The 15,619-nt window shown below is 42.2% G+C and overlaps 1 protein-coding gene across 1 annotated transcript in view; it reads right to left on the bottom strand.

Moving 5' to 3' along the window:
- ITFG1 (integrin alpha FG-GAP repeat containing 1) overlaps positions 1-15,619 on the bottom strand; it is a 200,017-nt gene that overhangs the window by 74,199 nt on the left and 110,199 nt on the right. Inside the window, exon 11 of the mRNA XM_019535776.1 lies at positions 4,081-4,231. Coding sequence (XP_019391321.1) covers positions 4,081-4,231 — 151 coding nt within the window. The remainder of the gene's footprint in view (positions 1-4,080; positions 4,232-15,619) is intronic.

The following is a 15,619-nucleotide window of genomic DNA, read 5'->3' as shown; positions in this document are numbered from 1 at the left end:
TTATAGCACAAGAACACATGCTTTGCCTGCAAGTACAGGTTATATATTTTAATACACAAATGGCTAACTAGAGCCATAACACATCCACAAGTAACGAGGCATATCCAATTTTTTAAACCAGGTCCTTTATTGCAAGTGAGACTGGACTTTGACATTTTGGTTTTAAATTTCAAAAGAGAAGCAGCCAAATTTTCCCTTCCATGAGACCAAAAACCTCCTGCTTACTTGAAACTGGGACCTAGACAACCAGGTTTAAGTCTGAGGTTTGTACCAAGATCTAATTTTGACAGGAGTCTTTATTTATTTATCTAATTTTGCACTTATAGGCAGGAAGCTTTACGGACAAAGTCATACCAATATATCTTTCATTACGTTTAAAAGGAAATATGTTAATTACATAAATTAACATAAAATAACTGTGTGCAGTAGCTGTCAGCTTTACATTTAACAAAAATGTCAAGTATTAAATTCTCTGTAAAATACCAGCTAAATGGAAAAAAATTAAAATAATTTTACATTATAGAGGACAGCAAGAACTAACTATTTAATTAGACTTTACTTCCAGATAGGAGAAGGATGGAGGAATGAAGATGCTTTATTTAGGGGCTAGATGGACAGCATACTAAATACATGAGCTGTGATCAGTTTTGGGACTCAAATCTAGTCATGGCATTGGGGTAAACGAATGTTTAAAAAAAGTGGGAAAGTTGTGTGGGGAGTAACATGGCGTGCGAGTCTGGTGTTATATGGGGACTGTGGTGATCATAGTTAACTGTGAGCATCTGGGAAATTCAGCTGGGAGCTTGCAAAAGATGATAGTTACAGGAAAAAGCACACTCAGTACAAGGATTAGTGTGTTTCTTGCAAAGTAAATGACAAGGCTAAAGAAACAATCTTTTACTTGCTCCAAGGTTTAGTATTAACTGTTAAATTATCTAACTGTAGTGATACTTTCCTCCCATTAGTAAATCTTTGCTTACTCGGTTTAGACAGCCATTTATAGACTATGTAGCCTTTATTCCTTTAGTGATAAAGTTAATGGCTTGGGGAAGCCCCTCTAGTTTATTCGCCTAGAAATATAGACTATGGAGGTTTTATAAGATGATAAACAAGCGTATGAAAGTTAATTTGCAGATGATACCAAGCTGGGGAGAGTAGTAGATGCACTGGAGGGTGGAGCTAGGATTTACAGAGACCATGACAAATTGGAGCATTGGACCAAAAAAATCCTATGAGATTCAACAAGCACATGTGCAAAGTCCTGTAGTTAGGATGGAATAAATCCCACGTACTGGTACAGGCTAGGAAAGGAGTGGCTAAGCAACAGCTCTGCAGAAAAGGACCTGGGAGTTACAGTGGACAATAAGTGAATATGAGCCAAAAAGTGTGCCCTTCTTGCCTAGAAGGCTAACAGCATACATGCAGTCCTCAGACTTATGACATAATTGGATTCTGAAAACCACGCATTAAGTTGAAACACTGCAACTCAGAACCAATTTTCCCATAGAAATTATAAATGGGTGATTGGTTCCTTTATGATGCTGGATAAAGCTGAGACCAGCTGGTAAGTCCGGAAGGGGAGGGGAGGGGGGAAGGGAAGGGGCATATGAAGGGCAGATCAATGCCCCTGCAGCAAAGGAGAGATTGGGGCTGGGACAGGGGTTGGGGCAAGTGCTGTCCAGCCAGGGTGGGGAGCACGCAGGGCAAAGGCACGCCTCATCTGAGGGGTGTGGGGGAGGGAGAGGGGGGCGGCTCTGGCTGCTGGTCCAGGAGCTACTCATTTGGTGGCTTCTGCCACTGGTCGGGGAGAGCTTGGGGGGATGGACCCCAGATCTGTGTGGAATGGTTGGGGCTGGGGTTGCACCGTGTTGCGCTCTGGGCAGACGGTGGGGGTTATGGGGTGGCTATGGTGAAATTTCTGGTGGCTGCAGCCCCCCCATTGCCTCCGCTCCACCATCCAACCCACCCCGATCTGGGGGCACATGCCCCCCCAGTGCCTCCTGCCGCTCACCCAGCTGGGATGGGGCAGGCATGGGACACAGCTGCAGCTCATCTGTGGGGTGTGGGGGTGGCTCCCACCCCACCACTGTGCGCCGCTTGTCTTGAGGCAGTGCAGCAAATCCATCCTGTGCTCGCCCTGCTCCAGTAGGGCGAGTGGCAGCAGTGTCTGCCTGGAGCACAGCACAGTGTAGCCCTGGCCTCACCCACCCCACGCAGATCTGGGGACACATGCCCCCCCCCACCCAAGCCCTCCCAGACGAGTGGTGGGAGGTACCAGGAACAGCTCCTGAACCAGCAGTGTACAGCAGCAGGAGCCGCCCCTCCCCCACACCCCTTGGATGAGCCATGCCTTTGTCTTGTGCCTCCCTGCCCTGGCTGGGCAGCAATCATCCCACCCACTGTCCCAGCTCAAATCTTTCCTTCACTGTGGGGGTGTTGATCTGCCTCCCCCTGCATGCCCCTTCTCTCCCCCTCCTCTGCTCCCCACTTCCAGAGTTACCAGCTGGACGCAGCTGTATCCAGCATCGTAAAGTTGAAACCTGTGTTGAAACCTCAAAACATGGTGTCAGTTTATAAAGGTCGTAAATGCCATTTGTTGTAGCTTGAAAAGTCATAAGTCGAGGACTGTCTGTACCGGGCTGCATTACTAGGAGCACTGCCAGCAGAGTGAGGGAAGTGATTACACTGCTCTATTTGCCACTGGTGAGGCCATATCTGGAGTTCTGTGCCCAGTTCTGGACCCTCTACTACAGAAAGGATGTAGACAAATTGGACAGTCCAGAGGAGGGGACAGAAAACTGTTAGGTGGCTGGGGCACATGACTTTTGAAGAGAGGCTGATAGCTCTGGGCTTATTTAATCTGGAGAAGACAAGACTGAGGGGGGATTTAATAGCAGCCTTCAATTACCTGAAGTGGGGCTTGAAAGAGGATGGAGCTAGACTGTTCTCAGTGACGGCAGATGACAACACGGAGCAATTGTCTCAAGATGTAGCACAGCAAGCTTAGTTTAGCTATTAGGAAAAAGTCTCTTACTAGAAGGCTAGCAAAGCACTGGAACAGGTTTATTAGCTTCCTCCACAGAGATGTTGTGGAATCTCCATCCTCAGAGGTTAACACCCAACTAGACAAAGCCTTGGCTGCAATGATCTAGTTTGGGACAGTCCTGCTTTGGGCAGGAGTTGGACTAGATGACCTCCTAAGGTTCCTTCCAACCCTAATTTTCTATGATTTACTGCAAGTCTGTCTAATATCTAAAGACCCCTCCAGCCACAAACTGTGTGGCCCCTGGTCAGAAGCTGCATGGGCACCATGTCCCTACATTGCATGCCATGTGAGCTGTATGTTGTCACACACATGTTTTTCCCCTCCACCCTGGCTGCACCATGTCACTGCTTCTTTGCCATACTGTGTGGACCCCTCAAACTCCCTGGGCCATGGGATCTTTCAGACCTGTGGGCTATGCCATGTTGCCCTGCCCCCCAGAGGCAGGGACAGGAAGAGAAAGCTGGAGGAGGGAGAATGCTTAGAGTCTGATAGCCAAAGGTGACCCAAGCAGGGTGCGGGGCCTAGGGCAAATCAGTCCATGTGGGGCCCCACCCCCATTCTGGCACAAAGAAGCTGCTGCTGCCACCAGCAGCAGCAGAGGTGGGGGTAGCGAGGGGCTGGACATGGAGCTGCTGCTCTGCCCAGCTCTGTGCTGCTTCTGCTCTGCAGGATCCCCAGAGTACAGGGATTGGGCCAATTGCCCCAATTCACTCCCCCCTAGGGACTGCCCTGCTGATGGCAGCATCAGGAAGGAGTAGCATCCAGACTGGGAGCCAGGGGACTGCAGGTTTACCCCACAGGGCTGAATGTGGCCTCCAGGCTACAGTTGGACAGCTCTTAGTGTAGAACTTAGGCAGTTTTTCTGTAAATCTCCCCACTGCTCACCATTAAAGCTGAAACATGGTTTACCTAGCTTTTGCTTTCATTATCAATTCTCAAATACCAAGGTGTAGCAGCTTTAGAATGAAAGCTCAAATTGGTACAGACAGAAGGCAATTAAAACCTGAAACACAATTAAAAAAACCTGAACTCACGTCTTCATATATGTCAAAGAAAGTTGCTATCACAGCATCTTTGATTTGGTTTAGATCCGAGAGGTCCCAATAGATTTTAAACATACGACGTGCACTCTTGCAGCTTGCGTTATCGCATGGGACGTTTTCCAATAAAAAAGCTTGCTGATTGCTGTAAAAGAACAGGACATTTACCAATTTATTTCTTACAATAGTTATATACTGCTCCCTCTTTGTCTGCTAAACATCACATATATTTTTTACCTACTATAATAGAATGAAACTAGCAATTGGAGGAAAATGAAACTCACCAATGACACTATTAAACATTGTAGACACGGTAAGAAGGCCCCCCCACAGTAATGCTAAGTCAGTGAATTAAAAGCGGGAAAACAACCCCTCCACCACACCACACAGATGACCCACTTCATAAAAAGTCCACAGGAAAGGCCACTCATTTACTTTATTCCTCTGACATAACTAATTTAATCCTTAAATCAGCCTAATACAAAAGCAAGAATAAGCAGGCTAAAATTTCAGTGTGGAAAGAATTACTGATATTTTTTTATTACTTGGCCTAAAAAAAAGAAGATTTTTTTTCCAAAATTTAGTGATAATTTATCTGAACACTATTGAAAATAATTAAATTACTATAAACGATATTTTAGGAATTAAGTAGCTAGGCTTTGTTATCTAAAGTTTAGGAGCATTTTGTCCAAACGTAAGGTTAAAGTAATCTCGGTTCATTGTTATGCTTTTCATTATTGTTTTTAAGCAATAACCTTTTAAAACCAATGGTGCAAAATGGTAAATAAGAAATAAAAGATTATTAGATTTAAAACATATGTTAATCTACACCAAGAAAAATACAGCATACTTGCAAAGTTGCAACTTGTGACTATCTGAGCTACCTACTTGGCAGTATATCATCATTCAAAAGATTTAAGCAAATACAGAGAAGCCTTTCCCTTGTCTTTTTTTTCTTTTTTCTTTCCAAAATTGGGGGCCCTTGACAGGCAAGCCAAAGCAAAATGGATGCAAACAATGTGCAAGGAAAGTCCTATTTTTCAAGCATGATGTGAAGTATAGTCCTTTTACCCAAACACTGTTGACTGGATTGTGAATGGTCTCCTTAATGGTCATCTACCATACTGAGAAAAGTTCAGTACCATGTTTTATCATCACAGTCCATGGACAGATAGCTTCTTGATGTAACTGGGTTGATCTTGCTCCTTAATTGAGGATTTTTTGGGGGCTCCATACAGACATTATATTTTAGTGGGAGAATCGCTGCACTCCCAGTAGAAACTAGAAGCATAAAAGGACCACTCACTTCCTCCCTGGGTAAACATGTTCCCTCTGGGAGAAAGATCTTCTATGTTAGCCTGGAGAAATCTTCTTGCAAGAATGAATGTTTGTATGCTCCCCTCCTAATCTGTTCCTGCAGAGGAGCAGTGGGGCAATTCTCTCAGCCTTTTTCCTAGACTGGGAACTGCTCAGTCTGGAAAAGTGGCTGAGGGCTCTGTCCCACTGTTCCTCCCCCCTCCAGACCACTGTGGAAGGGGACTGGAGACATTGGGCAACTCTCACATGCTTCCCAGATCAGGGACCCCAGTCCAGTGGGGAAGGGGGCAAAAATGGCTGCTCCTCCACTCTCTGCTCCTGTCACCAGAACCAGAGTGATGGAGTAAGCAGGCTGTCCCCTGCCCTCTGGGAGAAGCCTGGAGCAGATGCTGCCCCCATGCCTTTCCCAGACCAAGATAACCCCAGCCTGCAGAAGCCATGGAGAGCTGGGGAACAGAGGCAGCTGCAAGCTTGATGCCTACACTGCTTCTTCTCCTGGAAAGATTTCTAGCAGTGGAAATCACTCAGAAATTTTCAGCACTAGAACACCTTTTGACATGCATTTATTCTGATTCTAGAAGGCCTTTTGGGTTCCACCATGATACCTGACTCTATCAAAGCACATGGTTATCAAAAAGGCTCCAGAGGTTGCTGAAAATTTTTTAGAAAATCTTTGTCTGTCTATCTGTCTGTGACTTATTTCAGAGATAAATTCCCTGCTGATAGGAATAATTAATCCCTTTTGCCAGGGATGCCACTGCTGCATCAACTGTATGGAGAAAGAAGAGTAATCCCATATCCTTTTTCCCAGAAAGAAACAAGTCACTAACAGGTCTGGCAATGACTTAAGAATGACCTATCCACTTCAACTGGAATGGGACAGTCCAAGTCTCTTCAAGTGTGGACTGAGGGTTGACAGATTTTTTTGGATGTCCCCTTGAAGGGCTCATGATCCGCAAAAAAATATCCCGAATCCCAACAATCTGCAGAGATGTCTTCACTGGGTTCTGGGAGATATCAAGGCTACCAAAGATGCATTTCTCTGGGACCTGAAACAGTACTGGAAGAGCTCCCTGCCTCTTGTGGCTTCCTGCTTACCTTTTTTGCCTGGTTTCCAAAAAGGAGAAAGAGGGAACAAATGAAAAAAAAAGCCACAATGGAGCAGCAGTATCACTTCACCTGATAATCTGCACTGTGCTTTTGACTATATTGTACAAATACACTTCTTCCCTACATTGATCCTTCCTGTGCAAAATGTATAGTTTGGCCCTTAGTTTCTTGCTCTGCTGCATATTTTAATAAAGCTTTTGTAAGCTACCAGCCTCTTTTTAACAACTGTGTTGTCTTTAAAAAAAAAAAAAAAAAAAGCCATGAACTTTCCTCAATTATCATTCAGCACACATCAGATGATTTCATTACACATACTGGTTTTCTGCCATTGCACTGTTTGAACCTAATACCAGATCTCATTATCATAAAAAACCAGCATATTATAGTTTCTTTGCTATATGTCATTATTACCTTGTCAGGTTGTGTATGCTAATATGTGATAAGGTGAAACAGCTCAAGTTCAACACATTTTTCAATTTATCTTTTTCATCATCTTTTGATATAAATGGATGCTAGTTACTTTGCAGGAAGTTTTGCCAAGATGGTATCTTCTGATTTAGTATTAAATTATAATGTTTCATTTTGTCATTCCTGAAAATACTAGGTTCTAAGTTTAATATACTTACATAATATTTTCAGTTTTGCATTTCATCATAGGCATAGAGTACAATGCTATGAAAAGTATGAACTACTGCTTCCATGTATACCATCAAACAAAAAAAACTTGTTACACTATAGTGCCATGTAGTTTTTCTTCCTGGGTTGGATGGATTTGATTTTTTTAGAGCGCATAGTCTAAAAGATGGTCCCTTCCCAAGTGAATTTATCAGAAACTTGCAACATGGACAAATTATAATGGAGATTCAATTGTGAAAAAAAAAAAAGAAAAATGGAAAGAATGGATATTAATAATAAAATGGTACTGAGAAGGGTATGGCAAAACCAGCTGGCAGAGACTGACACAAATAAACATATGGTGATAGGACAATCTGATATAAATGTTGAAAACTAAGAAGCATGAAAGCAGAAAACTACTTAGGAGATAAAAAGAAAGAACATTCAGTTGTTGAGTCTCTCTCAGGGCAAAGGCAAGGCAGAAAGATTTCCAAGAAGCCTTAAATCAGTATGTGGCTTAAAGTTGATCACTGTTAAATTTAACAGCCCCTCTGAAATCTCATTTTACAATATTACTGATTTTCCTGTATCACAGGTGTCTAATACAAAACAGATATATAAATTTCTCCTGTAACATGAATATAAAATAAGAATCCAATGCTACAAATCCATATAGACTTAAGTTCACTATCATGAGTAGTCCCACTAGGGCCCCTCAACCCATTACATTTATGCCACAATTAACATGTTAATCATAGCTTAAATGGGAAGGTTGCTACACATGTTCCCAATTTAAGGTTCCATAAAGTGGTAAACCAGCCATAAACAAGTGTTTTAAATATAATGCACCTTTGTATGGCTGGTTTGTATGGCACCTTAAATTGAAGGTGTGGCATGCCCACACACTGGGGCTTTCCAGGGCTGATGCCTGATAATCAGCTGATTGTCTGAATCAACCCTTTATAGCCCCCATATCCAACCTAAGTGTGACAATATTGTCAGCACGAGCTGGGGGCGCCCCAGTCTCCAACCGATTGGGGGCTTTCCCAGGAATGGTGCCAACAACTGGCTATTAGCATCAGCCCCCTGTTTCCAACTGAACTGAACCCAGTGCCTCCCCATGGAGGAAGGGGAAGGAAAAAATCAGAAGCTCCCAATGGGATAAGAGCTTCTGCTCCCCCTACCAGAGACTTTAAGTCTTTCAGCTCCCTTCACCATAAGCCTCTGATCTCCTGCACCTGGCAGCCCTGCTAGACACTTAGTATAAAGTCCGTGTGGGGAAAGCCCTTTGGCTCCCTCCACCAGGGCCAGCAGTCAGTTGATTGGTGGCCCAGACAGCTCGGGGAGAACCTGACACAGGACTAATAGTCTTGAACTTGCCCTGGGCTGTTCTGGGGCAGGCTGACAATCAGTTGACTGTCTGCCCTGGCCCAGAGACTGTCCTGGGTCATGCCAGGATGCAGGCAATTAACTTTCAATTTGCTTGTGTATGGGAGTCCAGGATCATGGTTCCCAGCTCCCCTGCAGTGGCAAATAGAAATGGCATTGTAGCAAAAACCTCAGTTTTTCTTTTTTTAATTTACTTAAAAATACATTCCCTCCCCTTCCTCTAACCATTTCTGACTTTTTTTCTGCCCTCTCTATCCCTTATAAGTGATTACAAGTAATACTAGGTAAGCCAAGTTCTTGTATACTATTATTGCAATAAGCCCCTTTTAATATTGTAAATAGCATTGTTATGTTTGTATTGATTTGCACTGTTTTATATTGTATTGTATTCCTATAATTTTTGCATCGATTTTTGTTGTTTTATATTGAATTTATATAATTTAAGCCTATGTCTGTAAAGTAATGTCAAGCCTCCATCTTGTGCCCCATGCCATTGTAACCTATGACTCATACCTACCCCTCTTATGTAAATTGGTTCCTGAATGAATGGGGATGAAAGAGGGTGCTTGAGAGACAAGAGGCAGTAGGTCTAAAAATAGCTCCCTCTGAATGACCGAACCATCAACTTGATAACCCAACCATCACCCTCCATTGACCCTCCCTGGCTCAAGATTTGGAAGATAAAGACTGCTGCAGAAATCAGCCAACCCACCATTTTGCAAAGGCTACACATGCTCAGTACAAACATCTGGAATCCTCTGGAACAGGGCTGACTTTGCTTGGACAGGCCCTCCCCAGAGGAGATCAGAGGTAGTCTGGCCAATAAAAGGGGTAGTGAAGACTGACTCCTTGGGACGCCCTGTCCATCTGGACCAGCACCATGCCACACCACCTATCCACCCAGAGGCCCTGCCAGTGACCCCCCTCTGGACAACACCTGCTGGACAAAGACCCCCTTCCAGCCTGGATAGGTAGCTATCAACCCCACCCCCTCTTCAACCAAGGACTTGGACTCTGTTTCTCTTTCCTACCTGGACTCCAACCCATCCACTGAGTCTCTTTCTCCTGCTACCATTGTGAGTGTGAGTGTGTGTGTGTGAAGTTATTGGTTCCTACACACACGGGGCTGTGTAGTGAGTTGTCTGTTTAATAAACCTGTTATTTTGAAACCCCAAGTTGGGTCTTTGTCTGTTTCCTAACTGTTTTCCTGCTTGCCACCACTTATCTGCCCCCCAGTCTCCCAGCTTTCTGCCTCTCTCTCTCTTTCCTGGCCATCTCCTCCTTGCCACTGGGCTTTTTCCCTTGCACCAGTCACCTTGAGTAATTCTGGGACCACTTGACCTTAAGTAACCCCAGCTCCCCTCCAGTCTGCCAGTTCTAATCCTGGTCCCAGTAACTTTCACTCCTGGCACTTTCACTCTAACCCCCATCCATCTCCCTCCTTGTGGAGATCTTTGACCCTTGATTTCCCCTCCCATAGTCACCAAGCAACCTAGGGCTCCCAAGTACCCTAAGTGCACACATACACATACACACAACACCACAACACACCACCCAAGTTAGGAACTCACCTGTGTGTACGTGTAGGTGGGTGGTATATGCATGAACTGGCATATATCTCATTGTGTGAATGGTATATGTATGAGTGATCCGTGTATGTGCCTGAGTTGGTAGAGTGTGTACGCACCTAATTAATTTTTGTATGTGTGCATATCCAATTGTACACCATGCCCTCCTGTCTAACAGCTCGATATTGAGATCCTGAGAGTTGGCCTGGCCCCAAAGGACAACAGCATGATTGGGGTTTGATCCCTGATTCCACAGACAGGCCTCCTGACATGCACATGCGGCATGCTAGGAGGCAAACTGTTGGGATCAGATCTGGTGGCATCTTTAACTGAAAGCATGTCAGGGCCCTCATACTTTGTTCAGAACCAACAGGACTACTCAGAGTAATCAGCTTAAACATATGTACAAATGTTTTGCGAATAAGAACCTAGGACACATCTACATAGAAACTTCAGTGCCACATCCAGATACCTAAGCTTAATTGAATACTAAAAAAAATAAATAAAGCTGCAGGTATGTTCTGAACTGGCTTGAGTTTCTCTACATGACAACATTATGTGGCACAGATAGTTGTTAAGGTTTAACAAGTCCAAAACCATTAAACTAGATAATTGGCATTATTACTGAGGTAAGTTACAATAAGAAATAAATTTGAACTGCAATATTAACCTTTTTAAAAAAGGGCTTATAAGTAGGATTATTTTAATGTATCTCTTGATTTTTTAAAGAAATTTAATTAGTTGTGATTAAATTTAAAATTAAATTCCAGACTCTTAGTTTCTCAAGGTTATAAACATTTCCTTGTCATCTCCTTGGTGAGCCCCTTCAATTTATTTCCTACCTCTATGACATCACTCACATACTTGTACTTCCTTCAAAAAATGCTTTACATTAGAACAAAGTGCGACAAGATGAGCTTGTGTAATATGACGCATGTAATTTCCATGAAACGCTGCAAGTGAAAGTAAGATCATCACACCTCAATTACTTAACAATTAACACATTTTTTCAATTTAGTTTTATTTTTAGTAAGAAACCAGGTTATGCTTTCAAGTTTTAAACTGAAACACTCAATATTTAATTCTTAATTTTATCTAGCTTTTGGCCACTATAAAATGATCTTTCCCTTTCAGAACCATAAAAAAATCCTCACATTGTCATTTTATAACTATTCAGTTGTTATCCACAGATAAAATATGAAGCATCGTGTGTATGTAACATGAATCCGAATTACATGACTACTCTTTCCAGACTAAAAATGAACTATTCTGACTTTTCTTTATCCAAGTTTGAAGACTCATTTGAAAACAGGGACGTTTTATGTTTTTGTGGCCAAGTCCTCCTTTATATGAGACCATCAAGAATTAATTTTGAACATAAATCATAATATGCAGTCAATCTGAAACTTCCATAAAGAGACACGTTTCATGGTATATGGGGCTAAATCTTCAGCTCTGGTTTCTAAACTTTGCCCATAAAAAGCCATGCAAACAAAATACGCATGCTTGTGGTCTGCCAAATGTGCATAATAACTATAAATTTGGAGTCTAACAGTCTCTGATGCTCAGGGTGTTCAGCATTTCAATGTGAGAGTGATGTTCTTCCTGCAGAAACCAGAAAGAACCATAAATCTGGGTCCTTTGTGTGTATTTCAAAGTCGAATCCTGAGGTGTGCACCACAGAAATAAAGGATAAGAAAAGTCTACAGATTCTGAACACACACACACAAAAAAACATGCCCATGAATTCTGACTGTAACAGGGACTCAAGCAGGAGCCCTGTTACTTGGGCTAACTCCAGGAGGAGCGAACTCTGAATGCACCCTGCCAGGTGGAGAGGATTTCACACCTGGAAAGAGGTGGGATGATTAGCTCATGAAAACATGAGATAAAACCGGCAGCTGATTGCCTTTGGGCACCAGAAGAGGAACATGGTGGTAATCAAGACCCTAGAGAGTTGAACAAGACAAAGAAGTCTAACCTGTGACTTGGTAGGATGCTGGGAGCTCTGGATTTCCTGAGGACACCACAGGTCAGACCTGGACAGATACTGCTACAAAGGATCGCGCTGCTGTGGTGAGTCCAGAGAGATCCAGATGAGGCGGTGGGAGCTGGCTTGGCTGACAGCCAAGTAAAAGACGGCATCTCTGGGATGATGCAGGGAAACAGAAACACAGATAAGTCCCTGACCCTGCTGGGACAATGACTACTTAGAATATAGAAAAAGGAATTGTGTGGGAGCTGCAAGGAACCGCTCCTAGCACAAGCTGCGGATGAAGAGTGAAAGACGCAGAGACTGCGTTCCAATAATAAGGCAATTAGCGGTTAAGATTAGTTTAACTAATGTATCTTTGAAAACTACAACATGGGGTTTTCCTCACCTTCAAACCAACTGCCTTTGCCAGTGAAATAATTGGCAAGGCTACGGTCACTGTATCTGCTACTCTGAAAAATAAACTTATAATTTGAGCATGTAACATCTGGGTACTATGTATTGATTAAGGACTTTAACCACTCACTGATCTCCTTCCTTTTCTTATTAAATCCAAGTTGTGGCAGGTGAGTATAGGAAGAACATGAAGATATTACCCAAATGCTCACACTGTTAATCAATGATTCCAGGGATTTTGACTGTAGCTTTGTTGGTCTAAGGGCATAGGCAGGCAAGGCTCTTTGGGTAGATGTGACATCTTTTATTAGGCCAACTGAATGGCTGGAACAAAGTTCTTTGCAAGCTTTTGGGAACAAGTACCCTTCTTCAGGCACAGGAAGATTCTGCTGTTGTTCTGAGATCTCCAAGGAATCTTGGGTAGCTTTAACATGTATCAACTTAGTTTTTCAGCTTAATTGCTTTTTCATTAACTCATTGAGTCAAATATAATATTGGCCTTGCCACAAACTTCTTGTAAGTACTACAAATGCAAAGTAGATATAAAACTTGGAACCACCTTTTTCATTTTTTTGGTGAGACTTTTATATTATTACAGCTGTGAATGACTGAATTGGCTAGAGAGAGCTATAATGGTGAAGAACACAAAAACTAAAGAATGTGATTTAAGAATACTTTATTGCCTAATTACCACAGGCAAGATTAAGAGAATATTTCTCTTGTCAGTGTTAAGACTGGGGATGGATTTAACTATTTTGGGTACCTCCCATTACATTATTTCAAATATTGTATTGATTATAGCAAGGGAAAATAATGTTGTCTAGTGTAGTTGAACCCTACATGGGCAAGTCCATGTGTGGTACAAACCTAGGTTTAGTATGCCCAGTTATATCAGGCAGGCAACAGAAATACCTTTTTGATGGCTTTGTGTGTTGGCACTTTACTGTTATCGTAACTTATTTTTTGGCAATTGTGTATCTGGCAATAAAATACCTACTACTCATTTTCTCATATGCACCTAAGCTTTGTCATATTGCCAACTTTATTCTGTTTAATTTACAATAACTGACTGTTTCCCAAAGGAAATAATATCTTGCTAGAGATATTTGGGATCAGACATAATTGGCCTCTATCTTTTAGATTTTCTTAGTTTTGGGCTACCCATCTACCAGTATTTTAAAGGTTGTCCTTTTATCCTACATCTGAGAAGCAGCAGGCAATGATGAACTACAATAAAACATATGACCAAACAAAAGTCTGTTCTTAATAGCCATGGAATGATCAATATAAAATGTTGCAAACATGTTATTTTGAGCTATGAATTCAGTATAAAAAAATCTATTCCTTTAAAAATACATTCTGGTCTAAACTGTTGCTTAAAAACAAGGTCAGTGATGTTTAGGTCCTAGTTAACTTTCACTTTTAGAATGACATTCAGTATCAAGGTCCAAAAATGTTATGTACTTAAATATTATATCTTCATTTGGTTAGTTTAAGGGTTTTGGTTACTCTACTTGGACAATTCTATCCTTAGAAATATTTAAGTTATATGTTTATGGTTTCATACCTATTTTTTGGCTCTTCAGGATACTATATGGAAAGCAGCTGGCTGCCACTAAAGCCCCTGCTACACATTACAGGTTTTGTGTAATTAACTGGTTAATTGCAGAATTACCTTGAGACCAGCTACATGTGCAATGTACCTATCACACCTTAAAAATCTGCAACTAGATAAAAAAGTTAAGACCTCAATACATGCATATTAACTTTACAGCTGGTTGCTATCAGGCTTTAAGTTGCACATGTAGCAGGGTCTCCCATGAAGATGGGATGCCGTCTCTGCTGATGTGGCTCCCAGTCTCAGAGGTGCACATGCCCAGCACAGGCTGGTAGTCCAGCAACTGAGGGGACTCTCAGCCTTAGCAGCTACTGAATCTGGGTCCTAGAAGCATGGGGTCCTGGCAGCTGGGGGGTGGTGCACAAAACCTCAAGGGCTTGGGAGTTTCCCCTAAAGCTGGGGGAATCACAACTGCCATAGTACCCAAGTCCTGGGGGTTTCTGGTGTGATCCCCAGCCCCTGGTGTGTGTGGTGCAGAGCCTCCTGCCATGAAAGTGTGGCATGGCCGGAGGCATGATTGTGTGGATTGTGCATTGGATCCCACTACACCATCACCTGCTTGTGCAGAGAGACCTAAATTTATTAACTAGTACAGTACACCATAGTACATTGTCAAAGATGTACAGTCTCCACTTAAAGATAAGAAATAAAATTCACATATAACAGAAGAAGAGAACAGGTACTAAATAATGACTGAACTTAAATCCTCTTTTTTTTACTATGCTTTGAACATGGGGTATGAAGATATTAAATGTGATCGTAATCAAAAGGAAGGTAAATGCATATGTCACCTGCACAGCAATTTGTGTACTACAAATCCAATTTGCTGTTTCTGACTCAAGTAACGAGTTGCATCATTTTTCAATAGGCAGGTAAAGATGTAGCTGCACACTCTGTAGTAAAGATGTCAGCAATTTTGAGGTCTTTGGGTTAAAAAAACAACCAAAACCAACACACCTCAAAAAGACCAGAAGTTGGTATGGAAGAACACAGCATTTCATTTTTATATTCATACGTTCTTTTCAACAAGGTATTATTAAAAAAAAAAAAAAATCAGTAGGATGTGGGAGAAAAAGAAGAACAGCATGGTCTTAATAACAGATATGACAACACTAAAGACTAGTCACCATTTTTCTATTTACTCACCTCAAAGCATGGTTAACTAAAGTCATCCTTAACCATCAAAACTTTATTTTAATTCCTTTGATGTTTAGCATACAGCTTAAAAAACCTGATATAGACTATTTTTTTTCAGAATATTAAAACCATAAAATCTGTTTTGATGTTATTATTCTGTTTCATATGGTATTTATTGTATATCTGCATGATTCCACATAAATAAAATACTACATACCTCTTAATTCTACCAAGTTATCTATCATATCTATCTCAGTTAGGCTCTGGAGCGGTGAGAGACGCGCAGGTGAAGCCCGCTGCGCCCCTGATCCCCCGAAGCCCCCCAGACACCCCCTCAGCAGCCGCCGAGCCCCCTACCAACCCCCAGCACAGCCGGAGGTAAGCGGGCTC

This window comes from Crocodylus porosus, unplaced genomic scaffold, assembly GCF_001723895.1.
Source record: "Crocodylus porosus isolate Cpor-Errol unplaced genomic scaffold, CroPor_comp1, whole genome shotgun sequence".
Classification (NCBI taxonomy): domain Eukaryota; kingdom Metazoa; phylum Chordata; order Crocodylia; family Crocodylidae; genus Crocodylus; species Crocodylus porosus.
This window is presented reverse-complemented; position numbering and strand designations above follow the sequence as displayed.